At 36.9% G+C, this 23067-nt stretch overlaps 1 protein-coding gene across 2 annotated transcripts in view; it reads right to left on the reverse strand.

The window, feature by feature from the left end:
• Nucleotides 1–229: 229 nt before the first annotated feature.
• CEMIP2 (cell migration inducing hyaluronidase 2) overlaps nt 230–23067 on the reverse strand; it is a 55178-nt gene continuing 32340 nt past the window's right edge. For both annotated transcript variants that reach the window (XM_032214101.1, XM_032214100.1), the window contains 18 exons: nt 22660–22829; nt 18765–18974; nt 17557–17762; nt 16809–16878; nt 14986–15114; nt 13079–13167; nt 11763–11894; nt 11364–11399; nt 10836–10991; nt 8339–8516; nt 7700–7915; nt 6306–6514; nt 5623–5805; nt 4834–5053; nt 3769–3849; nt 1679–1827; nt 929–1032; nt 230–625 (listed from right to left, as the gene is read on the reverse strand). In XM_032214101.1, the coding sequence (XP_032069992.1) occupies nt 429–625; nt 929–1032; nt 1679–1827; nt 3769–3849; nt 4834–5053; nt 5623–5805; nt 6306–6514; nt 7700–7915; nt 8339–8516; nt 10836–10991; nt 11364–11399; nt 11763–11894; nt 13079–13167; nt 14986–15114; nt 16809–16878; nt 17557–17762; nt 18765–18974; nt 22660–22829 (2735 nt within the window). In that variant the 3' untranslated portion in view covers nt 230–428. The remainder of the gene's footprint in view (nt 626–928; nt 1033–1678; nt 1828–3768; nt 3850–4833; nt 5054–5622; nt 5806–6305; nt 6515–7699; nt 7916–8338; nt 8517–10835; nt 10992–11363; nt 11400–11762; nt 11895–13078; nt 13168–14985; nt 15115–16808; nt 16879–17556; nt 17763–18764; nt 18975–22659; nt 22830–23067) is intronic.

Below are 23067 nucleotides of genomic sequence, written 5' to 3' on the forward strand. Positions count from 1 at the left end.
AGGACAAGTTTTTTTTTTTTAAAGGAAAATAACCTCCAAAATTGGCAATGAAACTGGTTTTCGAATAACACATTAATATGCCAGTCTTTGGGCTAAGATTTTCAAACAGTCCAAAGTAAACAATCCTAATTCTCCAATACTTCTTTTTCTTGAAACTACAATGCCATCTCTCAAAAGAAAGGATTTTTAAAGAAAATACACTAACAACAGACGCATACCTACCAAAGGATTGATATTTTTAACAAAAATTTTTTTTTAATTCTTTAATATTTTGTACAATCAAAAGGTGCACAGGCTGCCATTCAAGCATTTGGTTTAGGCATATGTCCAGATCAAAACAGCAAATGGGATAATAATATATTTTAAAATCCCAACAAATAAATAATTTTTTTTCACATTGTCTTCAGTACTCCTAGGCACTTTAATTTCTATGGCATTCTTAGGGCCTGCTTTAAGAGTTCAAGATCTTTCCGTTTGCTTGTATTCACTCTGGCACAACCGTATTCCTCCAGTTGCAAAGGGATGTACTTTTCAATCACACCTGAGTCCTGTTCGGCAGAATCTTTAAAGAGCTTTACCCAAGATGGCTTAAAGTTTCCTCTAAATCCCAGAAAACGAATGTGTTCTGAAACAGACAAGAGAGAGAGAGAGGGAGAAAAAAAGAAAGTCTAAATTATATTTGACTTATATTTATCTGGAAATCTGCACTGTGATATGCCCCGAGGGATAATCAATAAAGTAAACTCTATATTTGACACAATTATTCTCAACAGACAAATTATATCAGAAAAAAATGAGTCTTTTTCTGGTAACACTGCATATTTGAAAAATGCCCCAAATCTCATAAAATATACATGAATTCTAATCTGCACGTTCCTTAAATTTTGATTTCAAATGTTGTGAAAAAAATGTACAGAAATAAACAAACCTGCATTGTGAAGATTTGGTGGTTTTGCTGTCCCCAGGGTCATTAAGGCTTGAGAAATGTTAAGGTCTGTTATGTCCCCTCTGCTGGTTAACACAACTAAAGACCTAAGAGAAAAATGCTGATCAGACAAACTTAGAGAGCAGAAAGACAAACAATGATTTACTGCAGCTACTGTAATAAATATGTGTCATGAATGGGTGATTTTGAAAGCAATAACCTCTTTAACACATGGTGCTAACACACAATATGGGACACTCTCTAAAAAATACTAGAATTTCTATTTTCTTTCTCTTCTTCAAAAAAAATTGGATTTTTTTGTGAGTAGAAAGAAAGATAATTAAAATAAGTGATGAGGTCTTAAGAAGCCAAGGGGAAACAAAAATGGTTTTGGAAATGTTTCATGCTGTCTTGAGATTTCCCATCTATTGTATACAACTAAATCTACAGAACAATGTGTGTGCATAGGCTCAATTTCCAAAACTGATCAAACTGCAGAATTATTTCTAGCACAAGTTAGACACGACTAAGCAGTTTTCATAAAAGAGCATGATAGTTCTTCCAGCACTCTGAATTTTAAAGAAACGACCAGTTCACAGCAATAAAGGAAGGTCTTTGTTCTTTTACAAAAGCACCATAACTATTCTGACAGCATTTGGGGGGAGGGGGGGTTAAAAACAAATACTACATTTTCATTTCTCTGTCCACTTAGGCGACTAGTTAGCTGATGGTTATATATACATATTGACCTACCTTTGGGGAATTCCAGTTTTTATATAATTCTCTACGAGCTTGATCTTCTCTTTGGGAAAAAAAGTTTCTTTTGTTACTTTACCCACACAGGCATCAATGACTATGGCAAGAAGGCCCACCTCTTTCAGTGGAAACTTGACACCATTGACCTGAAAGGAAAAACCTCTTAAATCATTAATTTTTCCATGCCTCTGAGAGTCATTTGTAAATACAGTAATCTTCTGCCGCTAACAGTATGCTCTTGTCTTTCGATGTACTTTGTCTTATAAATTGCAATAGAGGTAGCCTTCAATTTACAGCTATTCATTTAGCAACTGTATGAAATTACCATGGTGCTGGAAAAAAGTGACCGACAACCAGTCCACACACTTATGACCATTGCAGTGTCCCTACAGATCAAAATTTGGGTACTTGGCAACTACCATATATTTTACAAGAGTTGCAGCATCCCAGGGTCATGTAATCATCACATGCGACTTTCACAGTCGACAAGCAGCCAATGAGCAAGCCAAGTTTTCGTATGAGATTCACTTAGCAACTGCACAAAAGATCATTGTAAAATTCAATGTGACTGACTTAACAACCGCTTTGTTTAGGAATGGAAGTTCCAAATGTGGTCATATTTGAGTCATATTGAGGACTATTTGTGCTGAATTTCTCACTGTGGACAATTACTACTGATGACCCCGCAAGAAGGGTCTAATGGCCTCCTTTTAAAAACGGTGTTTTATGGCAACCACATGTGTGTCCAGAGGACACATGTTGAACCCTGGAAAAGAGACTTGTTTCCATCGATGATTTTACTTAGAATTTTTAATGGTAAATCTATCACTGCAGTCTGCAGTTTATGCCCTCCTTTCAATTGCCTTGAGATTTAAATAAAGCTCTCGCTAGTAAACCCTCAGTCTACTTCTTTCCCCTCAATCCTGAATTTTGATCACAGTATCGGGATAATGCTTGCATTAAGCTCTAGGACATAAATGCTAGTTAACAGAAAGATTTACTTTGAAGTTCTGTGTTCAGAAGTAGAAAAATGGAAGAAGATAAATTAATGCTACCTCCACACACACACACAAAATCATTTAAAACAACTGCTTCTCTTCTAAGGATGAAGAGTATTAAAACATCACTATTGTGCGTTAATGTAGACATTCTCCCATAGAAATTTATCAAAGGCATTCTGAAAATTTATATATATTCAGAAACAGGAATGCCGAAAATGACAATCCCCTCACTTATTTTTTTTCCTCCTGTTTGCAAAAATATGTGAAGCTGATTAAGCAGTTTGAAACAAAACAGATCCAGTTTGCTACCGTGTGTGTGTGTGTGTGTGTGTGTGTGTGTGTGTGTGTGTGTGTGTGTGTGTGTGTGTGTTAAATCCAGCTCTTCTCCTTATAGGACAAGAGACTTGCTTGCATCCATTTTATCTCCTGTGCATGAAACTGAAGTAAGCCTGGGAACCTCCTTCAATCCATGCTTCAGAAAGACTGTTTGGTCTGCTTCTCATCTGTTGTTTTATTTGCATATCAGGCCGGCGGGGGTGGGGGTGGGGACAGCTAGCTTAGAGCAAACCCTTTCCTTATTTCACTAAGCAAGATCTTCTTTGTTCTGTTCATGAAGGAGCCAGGAGATGATTCTCTGGGCTGGCCAGATTCATAGGCAGCCTGCCCTTTCACAAGGGGAAGTAGCCTGCGGCCACAGCTTCTCTTAAAAGGCAGGCAAAGATAATTCATGCTGCCAAAAAAGAGGTGAGGTTCTTCATCTCTGTCCTAACCAGAGGTGGTACTCAGCAGGTTCTGAGCAGTTCTGGAGAACCGGTAGTGGAAATTTGAGTCGTTCAGAGAACCGGTAAATACCTCCTCTGACTGGCCCCGCCCTCATCTATTCTCTGTCTCCTGAGTCCCAGCTGATTGGGAGGTAATGGGGATTTTACAGTATCCTTCCCCTGCCACGCCCACATAACCGGTAGTAAAAAAAATGAATCCCACAACTGGCCCTAACTATCTATTGTCAAATATCTACGAATTTGAAAGATAAGTCTCTCACACTGAAAGGAGCATAACGCCCAGGAAAAGTACAAGAATACTTACAGAGATTGAATATTCTTGTGGTTCTGAAGTTTGGATTTTCACAAAGATGTACATTTGATGAAGATCACTGGTAAATACCACCTGAATGTTAAGGATACCATATATATTTAAAACTAGTATTTTTTTAGTATTATTTGATAGATCATGTACAAGCATCCATATAAGATAAAAGGAGAAAGAATATATTTTTATTGAATCAAAGGAAAGTTGTTAAAAACATATTTGAATTAAAATAGTGGTCCTGGAGTCTACTGGATCCTGTAGATGTCCACATTGGTAAAATCCTGTTCAATTTTATATATACTGCATGTATAAAACCCCATTTGTCATTTTATGTATGGATAAAATTACATTCTGGATACCCACTCTTACCATTAGTCCATTAAACTGGTGGCTTGCTATAAAAATAATATAAATCAATGGACTATAAATTTTCTAAGAAGATATTTTTTCACGATTACTCAGAATCCCTCCCCTGGCCATGGGATCCATATATGGATTTAGGAATACCTCAGGAAGGCATTTCCACTTCCAAATAGTGGAAATGTGACAAATAACACATCCATCTTGTAAGGATTTAATGTTAAGCTTTTTTTTTTGACCCATACAAACTCTGAAGGAAGCTAGGATCAGCTAGTACTTTGAAGCATTCTTAGTGTGGGTTGGGCTATTATCAATATTTTAATGATGTTTTTCCCAAATGAAAGATCTTCTAAATAGTAAACACTGCTATTCTAAAGAACATCCAGGTTCTACTGGAAGAACTTTAGACTTTTTGGGGGGAATAGTTTTTATCTGCTTTGTTGTTTTTAATGTTTTTAATACTTTATGCTATAAACCACCCAGAGTCATTTGACATGAGATGGACAGCAAATAAATTTCATATTGATAAAATAATATTTTTTGCCAGTTCTACTAAACACAAGCAACAATTCTGCGAACTGTGCTTGACAGGTTCCCACACATATTTTCCTTGAGAAATATATTTAATTCTGTCTGCAACTCACCTGCCAACCTGATAGATTGCCATGGGATAAACCATTCAATATTTACATAATTTCTCACCTGGTCTGAGCCGCATTTCTGACAGACGTTAGTTTTTTTTGTGGGCATTCTTTTCACAGCAGTTGGTTTCTGGAAGTACTTTGGATAAGCGTTTGCTGAACAGTTACTGTAAGACTTTGACTGGAAGGTGGCCTGTATTTTGACTCTTTCACATCCCTGAGATGAACAGTAACTGTGCCCTTCTCTGTGATATTTGGCTTGCAGGTACAGAAACAACAGCCTGCCGAGGAATTCAGAAGTAGGAAAATATCAAGCAGAGCACATGCCATTCCAAAAGATGCTACAACGGCACAACTGTTTACTTGTGCATCTTATTTTATGCATCTCCCATCAATGCTATTAATTTCATTTTTTGTTGTTGTTCAAATATAATCAACTCCCCATTCAGATTTTGAACCACATTCATTCTGCCATATATATCAGCCATTTTGCTAGAAAGAAGAGCTCCTTCTTTCTAACATGCCATGTATGTGTAGATGAGAGAAACAATGTTTGTGTGAGTAAAGACACATTCAAGCTGATGGAGAAGGTATGATACAGTCCTGGATAGAATGATTTAAGATAGATAATGAAATTGATGACTGGATGCAAAATACTTTCTGGGCATTCTTAACATCCTAACTTGTGCTAACATTTAGAAAAATGACCCTTCAGTCATAAATCTGTTCATAACCACAAATCACAAGGATTGTATCCATGCTACCTCTATCAACTCTTAAGACAGCCAGACCAAACAGTCTTTAGACACTATACAAAACTCTACTTTTAATTTTTATGGAAAATGTCTACCCAGTGCTATCATCAAAATAGAAAATTTTCTCTGTTCGTCTCTTCTGCAGCTCAGCCATTGAAGACACGGCAACATAATCCTCCATATTATAAAAAGCAGATGCCTGTCTCTGGAATACATCAAAGGTGACTTGAAAAGAGGCATCCGGTGGGTAACAGAGGCCAATTCGAATCCAATCATTTCTGAAAAAAAGAATTGATGTAAAACATTGTCATTTATGATTTTATGATTTGTTGCATTTAACCTTCTTATTCAGCAAAGATTATGAGAGTTGAAAATTCCAAACTTTGCCTATCTGGTGAAAAAGCTTTTGAAACCAATAAACAAAGTTTCGTTATGCTGTTTGTTTTATGCTGGCACATGCCATCTAATTAAATACTGTGGGAACTTTTATCAGTTTTATTTAAAGCCTTAACTTTCAGATTCCACTGATTCTATTTCCTTAAGTACAGTTGCAATTAGTTGCGTAATATGTAAATTGAATTGCTCTGTGTATCAAATATTACGAGCAAATACACAAGTATGTTTTATGGACTGGTGATTGACCACAAGAAAGAGTTTTACCTACAATCTCCTGTGGACTGTCAGGTTCCACAGGACTTAAAAGTTCCATAAATACTATTTATTACATGTTTCAATAGTATAGCAATCTATCACAAAAGAACATTACATGCAAACGTACTTGTTGAAGTTAATGAGGTACAAGAAAGTTATTTGTGGGGATTGTCCATTCCAATGTATCGTGTAGCCCTTTTGAAGCATTACAACTGGCTGGTATTGCTGGAAGTCAGCTTTCTGATTATTAATACCTCGAAGTATCATAGGGTTGGAAGGATACTCATCTCGTACCATAGTCATTAGATTCTGTGGGTTCCGAGTCTGGATATATACCTACAACAAGAAAACAAAGGGAAATGCTAAGTCCTATGAAACGACGAAGACCTGATATATCAAAAACACATGCAGTGTGAATGACCTGGATGTAAGACGAGTAAGTCTCAATTATGTAAGAACTCTGAATGAAGAAAGCTATATTTTGCAAAGAATTATATAATCTAAGGAAAACAATAAGCAGAATGATACAATAAAATCTATGCAGTGGATATGGGTTTTGGGGGTTAGGAAATTCTCATTGTGAGCAGTTACCCTCTCTTTTTTGTTAGTGAATCCTAATAATACTTTGATATAAAAAAAACCATATGGATTGAATTGTTTCTGATTTGACTAGTAATCTTGCATGACTGGAGGAACAATTAAGCTTAGATAGCCCTAAAGTCAGAAAGAAAACCAGAGTCAGAAAAGCTGGAGAGCCTATGAGTCAGATATTTAAGTTTTCTAACCCTCTAAGCCAAATTTGGACAGGATTAGTTTTATCATAATCTCTTCCTTGTGAAGTCATAGCTCTACTCTAATCTTTATACACAATATGACACATTAAAAAGTGCATTATTCAAACAAAGCAATTTTATTACAGAACAAGGCCAGACACATCAACTTGTTATACTTCCTTCTCTCGTGTCCTAAGGATTGGAAAAATTGTGAACATATGGATAAAACAATATAATGGAATTATTCTTTCTTCATATATCTGACCCTATATTTGCTTTCTTCATCCTGGTCTTTTACATTAATTTGGATTATTTTAAAAATAATTAGAAATAGAGATGGTGGCAAGTGACTGATGCATTTCTTTATTTAATTTTTATTTATTTATGTTCTATATATCCATCTATCTTAGTCAGTGGCTCTACAATCATTGTGTAGCTGTATTTTTATTCATGTTCACCTATGTCTCATTTCCTGAATTAACTTAATCTTCTGGGTTTGCATTGAACCATAACTAGCTGTTCCACAGGGTAAAAGAGGATAATTTGTGGTTTAGATTATAATCCAAACCCAGCCATTGTATGGGTGTAGATGAGAAGATAGAAAAATAGAACATACATGCTCAGCTAAAAAATATTCAAACTGCTGAATTTAAATGTAAATACAAATCAATAATTCAATCTTTTCCTCTAGAAATTGGACTATTCATGTTTCATGCATACAAGAGAACATTGACATCTCTCTCTTAACCTGAGCAAAAGTCCCACTGCAGACGACACCATTCCACTTGATAAAGTTAGAACAGTCTGGATGTCGAATCAGATAGTTATCCATTCTACCAACGTAAGTGTCCTTGTAACCTGTCACCGATCCGTCAACATCATGGAATATTGAATTCTTGTCACCGTCCAGATCAGCTTCTTCAAACCATGGGCCAGGTTTACCAAAAAAGACTTTTAAAGAAACCTTACAAAACAAAAAGTACATTAATATTTATTATATTATATTATCATAATATTATAATTATTTAAGAGCTGTGGTGACACAGTGGTTAGAATGCAATGCTGCAGGCTACTTCTGCTGACTACTGGCTGTTCGAATCTCATCAGGCTTAAGGTTGACTCAGCCTTCCATCTTTCCGAGGTCGGTAACATGAGCACCCAGATTGTTGGGGGCAATATGCTGACTCTGTAAACCGCTTAGAAAGGGCTGTAAAGCACTGTGAAGCGGTATATAAGTCTAAGTGCTATTGCTATTATTTAAGTTATAAACTATCCATTTTCCTCACAGAGACATTAGTCTAATGCTACTAAGTACCATTATTGTCTTCAAACTCCTTTCCTTTTTCATGTGGAAAAAGCAACTTGAATAAAAAAAAAACACCCTTACATTTTCATCGAATGCCACCAGGGAAATATTGTTCTGAGGTGTAATTTGCCAGGTATTTTTCAGTAGGAACCCAATTGCACTAGTGAATCTATCAGTAGTTGGCACAAAATTATTGAATGTACATTTGGTGAGGCGAATAGGTCCATCATAAATTTGAAATCCACGGATTGGATAAGTCCTATAAAAGTAGAAAAATGTTTAGAAAAATTACTTTTCTTGCTGATATAAATATTTACAGAATAAATAAGAGTTAGGAGTGTTATTGGGGAATAAAAGCTATTAAATATAATGAGACTCAGTGAAATAAGGTTTGCATTATGACAAAATTTATGAAAATAATTGCATCCTGTTTTTTTCAAATGTAGTTTTTATTCTGGGCCATATTTTATTGGACCTTCCACCTCCTTTAGTCCCAAGGAATAATTTCAGACAGGATGACATAAGTGTGTGTATTTATATTTTAGACAAAGTCCTGCTCTCAGTGTAAAAGTTGCAGTTATTGAATTTGATCTTTGTTGTTCTCCCACGGATTACCCTAAGGGCAAGTGGAGGCTGTGGGGTCCCTTGAAGCTCCTTAAGAATAATAATTATATGGGTAATATACACCAAGGAACAGATGGATGTTTGTTTAATTTTGAGTCATATTTCCAATACATTGGAGAATAGATAGGTACAGTCCTTGCAATATTGATAAATCAGCAGATTCAAGACAAATGAAGAAACTACAATGATATTAGTTTCTACCTTTTAGGATCAACCATGAAGGAAAAAGCAGTCAAGAAATAATATGCCACAGACTAGCACTCAGCAGAACATCCATGGAAACCTTGGAGAAGATCTTCAGATGTGCTGATGTTCCTACCCATCTGTACCCCGAGCAGTATGAGTCATGGAATTCCGTGTTACACTCTAGAGCAGGGCTCTCCAACCTTGGCAACTTTAAGCCTGGAGGACTTCAACTCCCAGCTTTGCTGGCTGGGGAATTCTGGGAGTTGAAGTCCTCCAGGCTTAAAGGTGCCAAGGTTGGAGAGCCCTGCTCTAGAGAAGCAAAAGCTGAAGTAGCAGGATAGGAAGACTAAGGATACCTTTGGTTTGGACAAGACTCCCAAGAATGCTGTGAAAGCCAAGAAAACTGATATTATCAATGAACAAATCAACTGTGAGTTCTCATTTGAGGCACAATTCAAAAAGCTCGTATTATTCCTACTTCGGACATATTATGTGAAGGCCCAGCTCTCTGGAAAGCATTCTAATACTGGCAAAGGTGGAAAGAAACAGAAGATGAAGATCAGCACAAGGTGGATGGACTCAGTTATGGGTGCAGCAGTGGAAATCCTAAAAGAACAGGTTAGAAAATTATCGTAATGGGAAAAAAATCTATCCATATGGTCACTAGGAATAGAAAATGCTTCATGGCACATAATCAAGGAAAATACTTTTATTACTATAGAAACAGTTTAGCTGATCATAATTCTACATGAATCCTAACTGGGCTGGATTTCTGCAGTACATATATAGACTGTTAAAAGATGTGTATATGTATTTATTTATTGCTAAGCTTTTTTAAAAATTTAATTAAGTAAATACTCTGGGAAGTTTAAAAGTATCATTTTAAAATAATAGGAATGATATACAAAATGTGTTTAAAACCATGTTAAAACCATGGCAATCATTTTTTGACAAGTGTAGATGATAAGAAGTGAGGATAATATGGTTATATCTGCTATTCTTGGCTATGTTTTGCTGTATTTAGGAGTAACAGAAGAATGACTGAAAGTGGCTGGCAACTATCCATGTTAACTCCTTGTCAAGAAATCTATGCTGGTATCCATCCATCAGCTTACATCTTCCAGGGGCAAGCTACTTTTCTTCAGGAACTATCTGATTATCACCACTTTTAAAGAAAGTGATACTTCCCTTTTCAAAAAAAAAAAAAAAAGATGCATTATCTCCTAAAGAAACTCGACATCCACTTTGCATTGTTCTAAAGAATGGGGAAAAAAACATACAAGTGGTCAGATGTACTGGGCTCAGTGTTTTCCACAACATTCTGATGGATAAAATTGCCTTGAATCTCACTTTTGCAAAACAGTTGTAGTATGTTTCTAAAGATTCTGCAGTATAAATTCAGAGTTAATTTGTAACATATTTCCCTGAAAATAAGACCAGGTCTTATATTATTTTTTGCTCCAAAACATGTATTAGGGCTTATTTTCTGGTTAGGTCTTACTTTGGGGAAAAATACGGTACAAATTGCATCCATCTGGCTGATGATCTTAACTGGGGCTTATTTTCAGGGTAGTGCTTATATTACGAGCATCCTGAAAAACCATGCTAGGGTTTATTTTCTGGTTGGATCTTATTTTCAGGAAAACAGGATATTAGGCTTCTAACTAAGTAATAAAGTCATGGCGACTATGAAAAGCTAACCTTGCTACCACCACAAAACCAAACAGACAACAAGTTGAAGCACATATCCAGGCTATGAAATACTTACCGGTTTCTAGGCAATGTGCGTGTTCTATTGTTTACCCCTCCAGTCCCCCAATATTTGTTCTGGCCTCCTAAATAGCCATAATTCTTGCTTTCACCAACAAACAGAGAGTTTGAGACTTCCTGGCTGGACCCTTCATCACTCGGAAAGCTTCCATCACTATCAAAACCAAAATCAAAGACAGGTGACTTTTAGCAGATGTAAAAGATTTAATTCTAGCAAGGCTGGTGCCACATTTAACAGAAGAAATGACTATTATTGTGTGTTCTTGCATGGTTTTGTCTTTGTGCTTCATCTCATCCATATGATGGCCTGATTAGAGAACTAGACTAGTAAATCTCGTGAAATTTAATTTTTTTGAAAGTCACTATCTGGCAATACGGCTAGGAAATAAAAATAGAAAGAGGGTGTGCTACCCTGACCTATTTAAGAGGAGAAATAAAACATAATAAATGATTTTACATGTGTGTACACTGTCCAGTGGTCTCCAATAAATGGCAACCACTGAAAATAAAGCCAAACAATACTAACCTTGCAAATGTTAAGCCTATTCCATTGTCAGCAAATCTAGGATAGAGAGAGAGAAAAAAACCTTGTTTTAGAAAGCAGCTTCTTTTGATTAGCATTAAAATAAATACATTTTTCAAATTGCGGCTCAGAACTTGAGCCAGGCAAGGAGAAGATGCTGAATCAGAGCTTGGCAGCTGAACCCATTTCCCATAAATACAAGCGGCTGGTTCAAAGCAAACTTAAAAAGATAACAGCCGAAAAAAATATGTTTGTGTATTTTTAAGCATACTAATCCAGTATGTTTCTGCTACCTTCCAAGAAAATAACACGAGTAGATTTAATGGGTGTTGTCAGCTCTGCCAGCCCTGTTCTAAATTATTTACTTTAGCAACATGCTCACATTTGCTCTGGAGGACTCACCCGGAGTTCTGAATGATGATGTCTCCACCTCTGACCCAAGCCCCATGGTCATTGTTTTTATAGGCTATTAGTCTTTCTATAAGAGCAGCAACTCGAGGCTTCTCAGGATTTGCATCTTGATGAGGCCGAAACCTTATAAATGAAAGACAAGACAGAATTGTATTGGCTATAAGCAAATCTGCCTACATGTCCAAAATATTAAAACTACTGGCTGACATAGTAGATCAGCTCCAGTATTAAACATGTCCGAAGAAACGAAATAGAGACTTAAAAATTGGCTTAGGTTTGACCCAGAAACAGAAGAGCTGTGTTGCACCACAGTTGTTAAACTGCAAATTATCACGCTAGCCACCGTGTTTCCCCGAAAATAAGACAGGGTCTTATTTTCTTTTGACCCCCGAAATAAGTACTTGGCCTTATTTTCAGGGAGGTCTTATTATTTTTGAGGTGCAGAAGGTAGTGAGAATAGTCACCTCATGGCTGCTGCTGTTGCAATATTTTGGGGAGGGCTTATTTTAGCGCATGTGCTCAAAAGCCCAACTGGGCTTATTATCCAGGGAGGTCTTATTTTCAGGGAAATAGGGTAAGTCTAACATGGTTATCTTCCAATTTCAACCTACTTCCACCCTCTCCCTTAAAGAGTGCTTAATTTCTCATAGTAATCTCTCACTGAAATGGAGAAAAAGAGTGCACTGTAATATTGACATACTTTACACTCCTTATATTCTTTATTTCTCCAATTTCTTCGTAAGAAGGCAGGAAAGCACTGAAGTTATGAGCAATCACCAATTTTGTAGGCAAAGCTCGGTGGTCAGATTCAAATACCTCTAATACAATCCCTAATATAGTGTGCTATAGCATAATGTGGTATGTTGCAATGAAGAGGATAAATTTTTAACATTGAGATCACCAGGACATCAAGTAGCTTAGCAATTCAACAGAGAAAATGGGACAAAAATCTGATTGGAATGGAGTAATAGATCTATTCATAATAACAGTCAGCACTCAGAGATGAGGAGAAAGCATTCAAAGAGATCAAGGAGGCAAGAATAAAATGAAAATTGGAATATTGTATTATTTAACTAATAATGGGTATCAGCAGATCAATAGTCAATATTTAGCTAAATTAGATTCCACGTAGTGGAATTCTACACTGTCCAGATGCAGAATCCTTATGGTCCATTCCAGTTCTTACATTTTACAATTCTGTTTGAAAGACTGCTAAGTGCTTTGCATTATGATATTAAGGTTTTGGGCAAGATTTTCTAGATGCAACCTTTAACCATTCTGCACCCTATCCCCAAATTTCATTTTACCTTGCATTATTGTCCAAAGACAGGTATTCTCTTTTATCTGCAGCACTTGCATTGGTGGTTTTTACTCCTTTATCAATGAATAAGCCAGCCTCAATAAAGAAAAAAAAACAAATTAATCTTTTCCACAACTGAAAATCTGTAGATATTGTTGCAAATCTTAAGTGATATCCTCTAACAAAAGATAATTAGGTTTTCCAAGTACTTGAGATTCCTTCATATTAAAATATATTAAAACACTCTTGTGACAATGATCATTAAATATTTCATAAAGACCCTTTGTGAAGGAGTTAAGAGGCAGATTATGGATCCTCTTTTTGAGCCGAACACGTGACTTGTATAATATCTGAAAGTTAGATCATTCCGTTCCCTCCCAAACCAGATAATTTGCATATTTACTTAGGTATGTAGACTCAACATATCTGAATTGACCAGCATCTTAGTGATACAACTTTACAGCAACTAATCTATTATTTTTAATACAAACAAAAAGAAAATGCCCACAAAGTAGTTTCAAATTATTGTACATCGTTTTTTGGGGGGAGCTTGAGAAGAAAATCACATGCAAGTTTATTATCTACTAATTAATATAACTTTTTTTCAAAGAAAAAAAGCTTATAAATAGCTTCACTGAAAGAATGTAAGCGAAACAGACAAATATTCCCATGAGAGAAGGAGTAGGGACAAGGAGGCCATCCTGTTTTTTTGATCATTTGAAAATGTTAGGGAAACTACGGATTGTTCTCTCATATCCTGATACTGAATACACACTGCATTATTTATTCAGGGACCAGATTCACTGCATTCAGTGGGGATTACTTTTAAGTAGGGGTACATAACTTTTATTATGTTCATTGAAACCAGTGGCAAATAGTTCAGGAAGGAAGGAAGGAAACCATACTTACAAATGTGTATACATAATGAGTTGTGGATTATAAAGGATATGAGCAATTTATTGTTTTCTTTATTTTTTAAAAAAAATCCTCTCTCAAATTACTGAGAAAAAAGTGGCAAAGGCATAAAAAGAACAAAGATATGACTGATACTATCTTAAAATTAATCACTGCTTAAACTCACCAATGTCTGACTTTGGGTTGATGTTAACAAAATGAATAAAACTGTGTCATCTGCACATGCTTTAAAACAGTTTTCTGTATTTTATACAGGACCATTTATATAGATATTTTATAGATAAAGACATTCCATTGTCAAAGCATATATCAGATAAGTACTTCCGGCCACCAAAAAAATTCGTAACCAAGTTTCAATAAATACTAACCAAATGATTCTGTTTTTTGTGCCTGCTCAATATTTTCAGTCAAATGATCAGATGAACTAATCTTAAAAGAAGTATGACTGCTAATAAGTGAGACTATGAAGTTGCAGTTAATATTAATATATGTAATATATGTTACATATATTAATATATGTTAGTGTTAATATATGTGATCTACAGTTTTAATAATGAAATATAGATTAATACTTTATTCAAGCTCTTTAGGAACCTCTCCTGAAGGATCAGTAAGGGAAAAAAATCTACAAAATGCTCCCTGTAAGCACACAATACCATATCAGATGTGCATATAAAAATACTAAATCTTTGTAAAGATTTTAGTAACATGCATACTCACATTTCTGTGTTATATGGTTGATTTTATAAATAACATAATGAATATTTAAAAATGAACAAATGAATCAGTGTAATGAAACACAGAACTTTTTAAGGATCATAATTATAATTCTAAGCATACTCATTACAAGTAAGTTATAGTGAAACAGCAGGACTTCTCATATTAAAGAATGCCTTTGGTTAAACTATATGATTTGTGTTGCATGAGCACAACCAGTTTTGTTTAACTTAGATCACAATCCATTCACTTAACATATAAATCATTAATAGGTTCAATTACCTTAAAGTTGGAGTGGACTTTGTTGTTATAAAAGATTCCTAGGGGGGTAAGTTCAGCTTTTGTTTCAAGGAGCAATCCATGAGAATCTCCTGTAGGAACTTTATGGAATATATACCATATTCCAGCATCCTAGAAATAAAAAATGAATTTCAGGAATGTGCCATTCTTTTTTGTTGTTGTTGTTGTTAGATTTTTATCTCCAGGAGTTCAAGATAATGTACACAATATTGCCATTCCCTACATCCATATTGTTTCAGGAATTCTGGGAGTTGCAGTCTGCAAGTTGTAAAGTTGTCGTAGTTGGCCACCCCTGATTCAATTAGCAATAGCAATAACAATAGCAGTTAGACTTATATACCGCTTCATAGGGCTTTCAGCCTTCTCTAAGTGGTTTACAGAGTCAGCATATCGCCCCCAACAATCTGGGTCCCTTTCTACCTCCATCATTAGAATGAATACTCAACAGTTTGGGATTTGCATTTAACATTGGGTAAGAAAACCAAAACATGATGAAGGACCATTCTGGGTTTTAAAACCAAAACGCAGTTTGGCTCCACAAGGGTTATTGTCATTAAATGTAGTGGTTAGCTGCCACGATAATCTAAATACTGGACTAGAGTTAACTAAGCACAGTTCTTCCCTTAAAAAGTTGAAAATTACTGTATATTTTTTAAAAATAAAAAACCCCAATTGATATTCTACAGTGGCCAAAGAAAACCGTAGGTTTCTATCTATTGGGTAATTTTCTGGCTCTTAAGATAAAGCCTTGTTTGAATGGAGCTGAGCTCATGGTGATTTTGTGGACATGTGTACACAGTTTTCTTGGCTACATTGTGGAAGTGGCTTGCCACTGACTCCTTCTGGGATGTTTATTTGACTTCCCAGGCTAGCCTAGAGTTGAAATTTCTTGGTAGTATTTCATCCAAGTACTAACTGGATCTGACTCTGCTTAGCTTTTCAAAATTAGACAAAGTTGGCTAGCTGTTACAAGACTATTAGCAATAGACTCTTTTGATTTTCTCTTCCTGAGGAAATTGAGTTCCAAAGTTGCTTTCCTTCTCTGGCATAAGGCAAAAAAAAATATGTTCCTTTAGAGGTATTTCATAATCCAGAAAGGGGAGGTGGGTTAACACCGCTGCGTTGCTTACATGCTGAGGAGAAAAAGTTGAAATATTTCAATAAATTAGCTACACAGAGTTGGCTACTAATACAGCCTAATATTGACACAGCCTAGGACTATATTTTTCTTCTCTCCATTTTTAAAATCAAAAGTCTCTGGAAGCCTTTGTTTTACGTTTTATTTTGACAAATGAATGGAAAATTTGGTACAATCTTAGAAGATTTTGGGAGGTCCTAAAAAGAGCATTTAGTTCACCGATCTCTGTCCTACAATATATTACAGATAGTCCTTGACTTATAACAGTTCGCTTAGTGACCATTTAATCCACATATATTATGTATAATTTGAAACCTTCACTTTTAACTATACCAATTGTTCTCTTTAGAAATAGAACATTTCAGTGTGTTAGCTGAACAATTCAACTAATATGAAAGACACAGAGATATATATTTCTGTATATCAGGAAATGCTGATAAAAAATAATGTTCTACAAATATATGATTTGTATGATATATGATAAAAATATGTGATGCAAATCCGGATTTTAACCCTTTTTTATACATCTAAGAAATACTGCTTAACATCTAGAATGCTACAGAACTAGTTAACCAAAATGAAATTCAAAGAAAGCAAATGACCTTATAAATATATTTGTGCCCCAGAGAAAAAAAGGTTAGTTATTGCAATATGTCAGATCTCTCACCTGTGAGCCAGCAGCTACATTGTTGATAAGATTATTGTTGGGATGAGCAATCCAAAATGTTGATACAGCCCTGCAAACAATTGGTAAAACACAATTAAGAGTGACATAAGACTCAAGTCTAATAACAGGAAAATACAGTTAGGTAAACAACAGTCATTGGTATTCAGAAACAGAGATCTCCAGCAATTTGATTTTCTGGCAAAGATTGTGAGATCTTTACATTGCCCTTACAAAAATACTTGCTTGTAAATGCTGAGAATAAAATAATACCTTGAAATGGATTTTTTTCTGGAAAATATCACGTATCTGTGATGTGAGCCATCTTGAACAATCCTCATTGCATTAGTAGTACATTAAAGTGTTGTTCAGAACATTGGGAAAGATTTCCCAACCCTTACATGGTTAGTGAATCTTCTGGAACAGTACAGAAATAGATCAGTGGTGATCTACCTTCCACTAAAACAATGGATAATGAAATGAGATCTTCTGATTCTGGAAGAAGCTCCCTATTTAGGTTCTTTTTCAGGTACACACTGCAAGCTGTAACATATATTTAGTTACTTGATTCTGACTCAGATTCTCTCTCTCAGACTAGCCTAAAATCTCCTCATGCATTACATGTGATTTGAATCTAGATTTACTTATTGTACCATTCACATTATTTACAATTATGTCAGAAAAAAGAGAATGTCTTATGTAGAGACCATCAAGACTGTAATCAGAGTATTCAAATATCTAATTTACTCACATACAATCCGTGGCTGGTACTGGTTCATAGTTTCCATAGACGTGATCCCTGATTGCTGTGCACATTGTGCTATTTCTGTCTGTTGGAAGAAGGGTGCCTGGTTTGGTGACGAGTCCTAGATTATGAAACAATATATTCCTTTGCTCAATGCCATCCTCCATGAAAAAACAATGGCCTAGTGTATTGTATCCAACAGTGTCTTTTATCTGCAGAAATAAAAAAAAATGTTTCATCAAATATCTCTATACATAAGTACCCTGTTTCCCTGAAAATAAGACCTCCTCAGATAATAAGCCCAATTGGGCTTTTGAGCGCATGCACTGAAATAAGCTCTCCCCAAAAATATTGTAACACAGAAGCAGCCATGAAGTGACCACGCTCGCCACCTCCTGCACCTCAAAATAATAAGACCTCCTCGAAAATAAGGTCAAGTACTTATTTCAGGGGTCAAAAAAAAATAAGTCCCTGACTTATTTTCGGGGAAACATAGTAATTCTTAATATAACTATGGAAACACGACTCTCCTTGGGGACTACAGTTCAATTATGTTTTTTCCCCGAAGTCCCCAAATAAATCCTTGGCAAACAAATCTTCAGGATACCGTTGAACCTGTTTCTACTAGGTTAATTTCTGACATTTTTTATTTTATTTCACAAGTTAATTAGTCACCAACAGCTATGACACAGCCAGGTTAACACATGAAATGTCCCTAGGTGTTAGACAATCATATTTAATACTTCTCGACAAAAGAGTTGTCCCATAGTCTCTCTTTTATGAGATGGAGAAAATGAAACTATCTGTCTATAGACAGTGATGATTCTAGCGATTCAAGATCTGCAGGATCAATGCAATCTGAAGAATCAGAAGGCTTAAAGGTTTGAATCTGATCTAGAAAAAGTCAGATAGAATATTATGAACGGGGCAGCCCTCTCATACATAAATTTTCTCTTGCTTTGTTTTTGAAATGTAAACATAATGCTACATAGGTTATTCCAATTACATTTCTAAATAATCTGTGGTTTGGGGGAAATCATGGTTAGCAAAGCCATGTCATAAACATAATGGATTGAGGTTACAAAAGAAAAGCATTTCTTTCTGTACGTCTGTAATCAAGGCTGGCAGCAAAATCAGGAATACTGAAAGACCGGTTTTATTTTGGTCATTTGCACATCTAGTGACCAAACTTTTCATTTATTCATTGCTCTTACCAGCAAACCATTTGTGGCATGAATTGTCACACATCTGGAGAAACAATGATGAATTGAGAGCCCCTCTACGTAAGTCCTATAAGTGTATCCTCCTTTCTCATCCACATCACCACAAAGGTGAAAGTGAACAGGATAACGGCCAGGTACTTGTTGACCCATCTGCTTCAGCTCCACATAGGAGAGATGAACAGATGTGAAATTCTTTAAAATCTGGAAGAATATGAAAAAAATAATCCAATTTACTGTCCACATTTTCTTCAGTGAAAATACTTTGGACCTCTTAGAAAAATATTAAACAAACAATGCATCATCAATGAACTAAAATATATGCAGCGTAATGCAAAATGTATCCCAACATACTACAATTTGAGAAGGAGTTTAGGACAAAATGTCAAATTTTAAATTTCCATTTTAAATTCTTTTAACATTTGGGTTAATGCAAGTAATCTAGGATTAACTGTATTAGCATAGCTAATTAAATATTACAAAGAGTAACTTATTACTAAAAAGGAAAACATTTATAAGAGAAAATTCCTAATCTAAGAGTTTCAGGGTTTTCTTTTTTATGGTAATTTTCTCTCCTACATTATTAAATATTAATGATTGAGATTCTTTCTGATTTTTTTCAATGTTTATTTAATAATAAATGAAGAACCTAGCAGTATGAATTTAATTACCCACACTGTGCTATTTTATAAGGCGGGCAATAAAGTCACTAGAATTAATTATCAACGTAAGTTCTGTAATATTTACAATTTTTTCATTCAAATGAAGTGTGTGTGTATGTGTATGTGTGTGTGTATGTGTATGTGTGTACCGTATATACTCGAGTATAAGCCGACCCGAATATAAGCCGAGGCACCCAATTTTACCCCAAAAAGCTGGAAAAGTTATTGACTCGAGTATAAGCCTAGGGTGGGAAATGCAGCAGATACCGGTAAATTTCAAAAATAAAAAATCAGTGTTATTTGAAACTCAAAGTTATGTTTATTCAAGGGACCCGCTTAATTAAAGTGTTCTATAATATCAGTATGACTTATAATACTGCAAGTCTGCAATATTAAAATACTTGTATAGGGGATCCCTGGGATCCCACGAAGAGACCACTGAACCAGATTAGGGAGTGTGCCCAAACAGGAGTCAGGGAACCTGAGAAAGATTCCGAAGTGGCATCTGTGAATAGGCCCAGGTGGGAAAAAGGTGCCCAGAACATCCAAGGAGTTTGGATTATTCTTTATAGTATATCCATCCATGTCTGTCTCTGTCTCTGTCTCTCTCTGTGTATGTATGTGTGTATGCGTGTATGTGTATATATCATCTATCTATCTATCTATCATCTATCTATCTATTTATCTATTTATCCATCCATCCATCCATCCATCCATCCATCCCTCTCTATCTATCAATCACCTATCCACCATCTATCTATCTATTCTAGCTGGTTGGGCAATTTGGGGAGTTGAAGTCCAAAAGTGTTAAAGTTGCTGAGATTGAGAAATGAGGACGAAACAAAAGGGAAGAGAATGAAACAAGGTCGTAGAGAGAGATTGCAAAATGAAAGGGCAACTTCTCTTTTTATTTCCTTCCACCCCCACCACCCCCACCGTGCCTCTCTGGCAATTGGCTGCCCAGGAGGTGGGGAGGGGAAGATGTTTCACAGACAGCTGCCACCCGCCCATCTCTCTCTCTCTCTCTCTCTCTCTCTCTCTCTCTCTCTCTCTCTCTCTCTCTCTCTCTCTCTCCCCCCCCGCCTCCCCATCTGACCTCGGCTGCTCCACGGCGGAGACCCCAGAAGGCAAGCAAAAAAAAAAAAAAAGGGCTCAGGAGTGGGGGAAGAAAACAAACCCCATCACGTTCCTATCTGTGAAAGCTCCCCGCTCTCTTCCTTGGCAGCCAATTGCCAGAGAGGCAGTGTGTGTACGTGTGTGTGGGGGGGGGTTGGCAGCCCGCGGCGCGTCTAGTCCGCTGTGTAACGCGCTGCCACCCGCCCAGCGCTCGCTCTCGCTCTCTCTCCCCCCCCTCCAATCTCCCGCTTCTGCTTCGACCGGCCAGCAACTTGTCCCCGTTTGCCCGGGGACTGGCCTCTGATTGGCTGGCGGGGAGAAAGCCTCGCCAGGGAAGGAGGCGAGGACTCCGCGGTGACGTCATGGGGACAGCGCCCCCAGGTAGCGGCTAACCGAACGCGCTCCGTCTCCACGGGCTACCAAGGCGGCCAGGCGGGGTGGGAGTTGGGTTTGGACCGGAGAGGCAGCTCTCGGGTTCGAGTCCCGGGGTTGATCTCAGGCTGCGCGTGTGGGTGAAGAGGCAGCAGGGATCAGAGGTTTCTTCTCGGCGGGGCTGGCGGTGGCCAGCGATGGCAGGCTAGAATCCCCTCTCCAAGGGATCCCCGTGCAAAAAATGCGGGGAGCGGCAGCGAAGCCCCGGGGCTGTTTCTGCTCCGTCCGCTGGACTGTGGGGCTTGGAAGGGAGCGGGAAGAGCGGCGGGGCTGGCAGTGGCCAGCGATGGCAGGCTAGAATCCCCTCTCCAAGGGATCCCCGTGCAGAAAATGCGGGGAGCGGCAGCGAAGCCCCGGGGCTGTTTCTGCTCCGTCCGCTGGACTGTGGGGCTTGGAAGGGAGCGGGAAGAGCGGCGGGGCTGGCGGTGGCTGGCGATGGCAGGCTGGTTCGCCTCCTCCTCCTCCAACAGGCAACAGCACTACCGGATCCAGTTGTAGACTCGAGTATAAGCCGAGGCGGCTTTTTTCAGCCCAAAAAGTGGGCTGAAAAACTCGGCTTATACTCGAGTATATACGGTATGTGTTTGAGTGTGCAGGAAAGGAAATCAAATATCAACTTAATTATGGTTTTTCCAACATACTCTATAAAGCCTTTGACTGATACAATGCAATTGTAGGAAGCTTTAGTACCATATATGAATTTTTATAACCAAATATTTATGCTTTGATAATATGAACTTTTAAGGAAATTTTATAGCAAAGAGTCCTAAGCTGATAGATTCTCATATACAGATAGTTCTTGCTGATCGACAATTGAGACCAGCAATGGTTGCTAAGTGTTGTGGTCACTAAATAGAAAATCACATGAGCACAACTGAGCTTATGACCTTATTTCACCTATGGTCATTAGATGAAGCAACCCATGACTAAGACTTAGAATTTTACTTCTGCTTTTTGTATTATTAACTCTGCTTGTTTCAAGTCAGTTTGCATCACACACAAATGGTGAAGATGTGACAATGGCATACTGCAACGATCATAAATGCGAAGACTGGCTGCAAAATTATTTTTTTTATCACTGTTATAGCTTTGAATGGTCACTGCATCAGGCAGTCAGTAAGCAAGGCTTACTTGTACTTGTAAAGACTTTCAAGAGAACTTGTACCTGCTGTAAGAATTGTATAGAGCTTTTCCTTTTAAATGATGCGGCTATACACCTTGCTTTAAGTATTGCCTAATAACAATTAATTAATTTACAATTTGGTATTAATTTAATCTAAACACAAACATAGTATTTAAAGTAACTCAACCATGAAACGAAATATAGAAGAAGAGGTGGAAAGCTCCTATTTTTAATAATCAATATCATAAGCTGCATCATTTTAACGTAAATAAATCAAGAATCACTGTAATTTGAGTAGTTGCAGAATAGAATTAGGGGGCTAAATTTGGGTTCTGAACAAAGGCAGCTTCACTTCGTCATGCCATAAAAAACAGCATTAGTGGTCCTAGAAATCCCGGAGCTGCACATGTTCAATATTTCACACAACTGCTCAGCCTAATACCTAACAGGCAGCAGTCATTAAATAATATGAAACAGGATGGAATTTCCTCCACTGTGTCCTATTTGCAAGAGTAAAAGCCACTGGAGCCTTGATATTAAACTTTTCCTTCCATACCTTGATATGGCCACCAAAAGTATCATAATTGAAGAATCTGCAATCTTTGCCAGTATAGCAGGAATCTTCCATCTCTCCTCTGATTACAATGTTTCTGGTAAGAACTCCAACCTCTGCTCTCATATCCACTCCATCAACAATTTCTCCCATATGCAGGAATTGAGGCATTTCTGGTTCAAAACAGAGAAAACAAACGAAGAGAAGGATGAAAATGACACACTCTTCATTACAATAAATACAAGTAGCCAAGTGGTACAGTTATCATGCTTATTTTAGCTTCATTTAAAAAAAAAGAAAGAAAACCACCAGCGACTTGCCTCTGAATAGATCAGATTTGGTTTACAAGGATTTGGTTTTTAGCATTGCCTGAAAATACAATGCATCAAAAGTAGAATAGGAAAAGGTTTT

This window comes from Thamnophis elegans, chromosome 3 (genome assembly GCF_009769535.1).
Source record: "Thamnophis elegans isolate rThaEle1 chromosome 3, rThaEle1.pri, whole genome shotgun sequence".
NCBI lineage: Eukaryota > Metazoa > Chordata > Lepidosauria > Squamata > Colubridae > Thamnophis > Thamnophis elegans.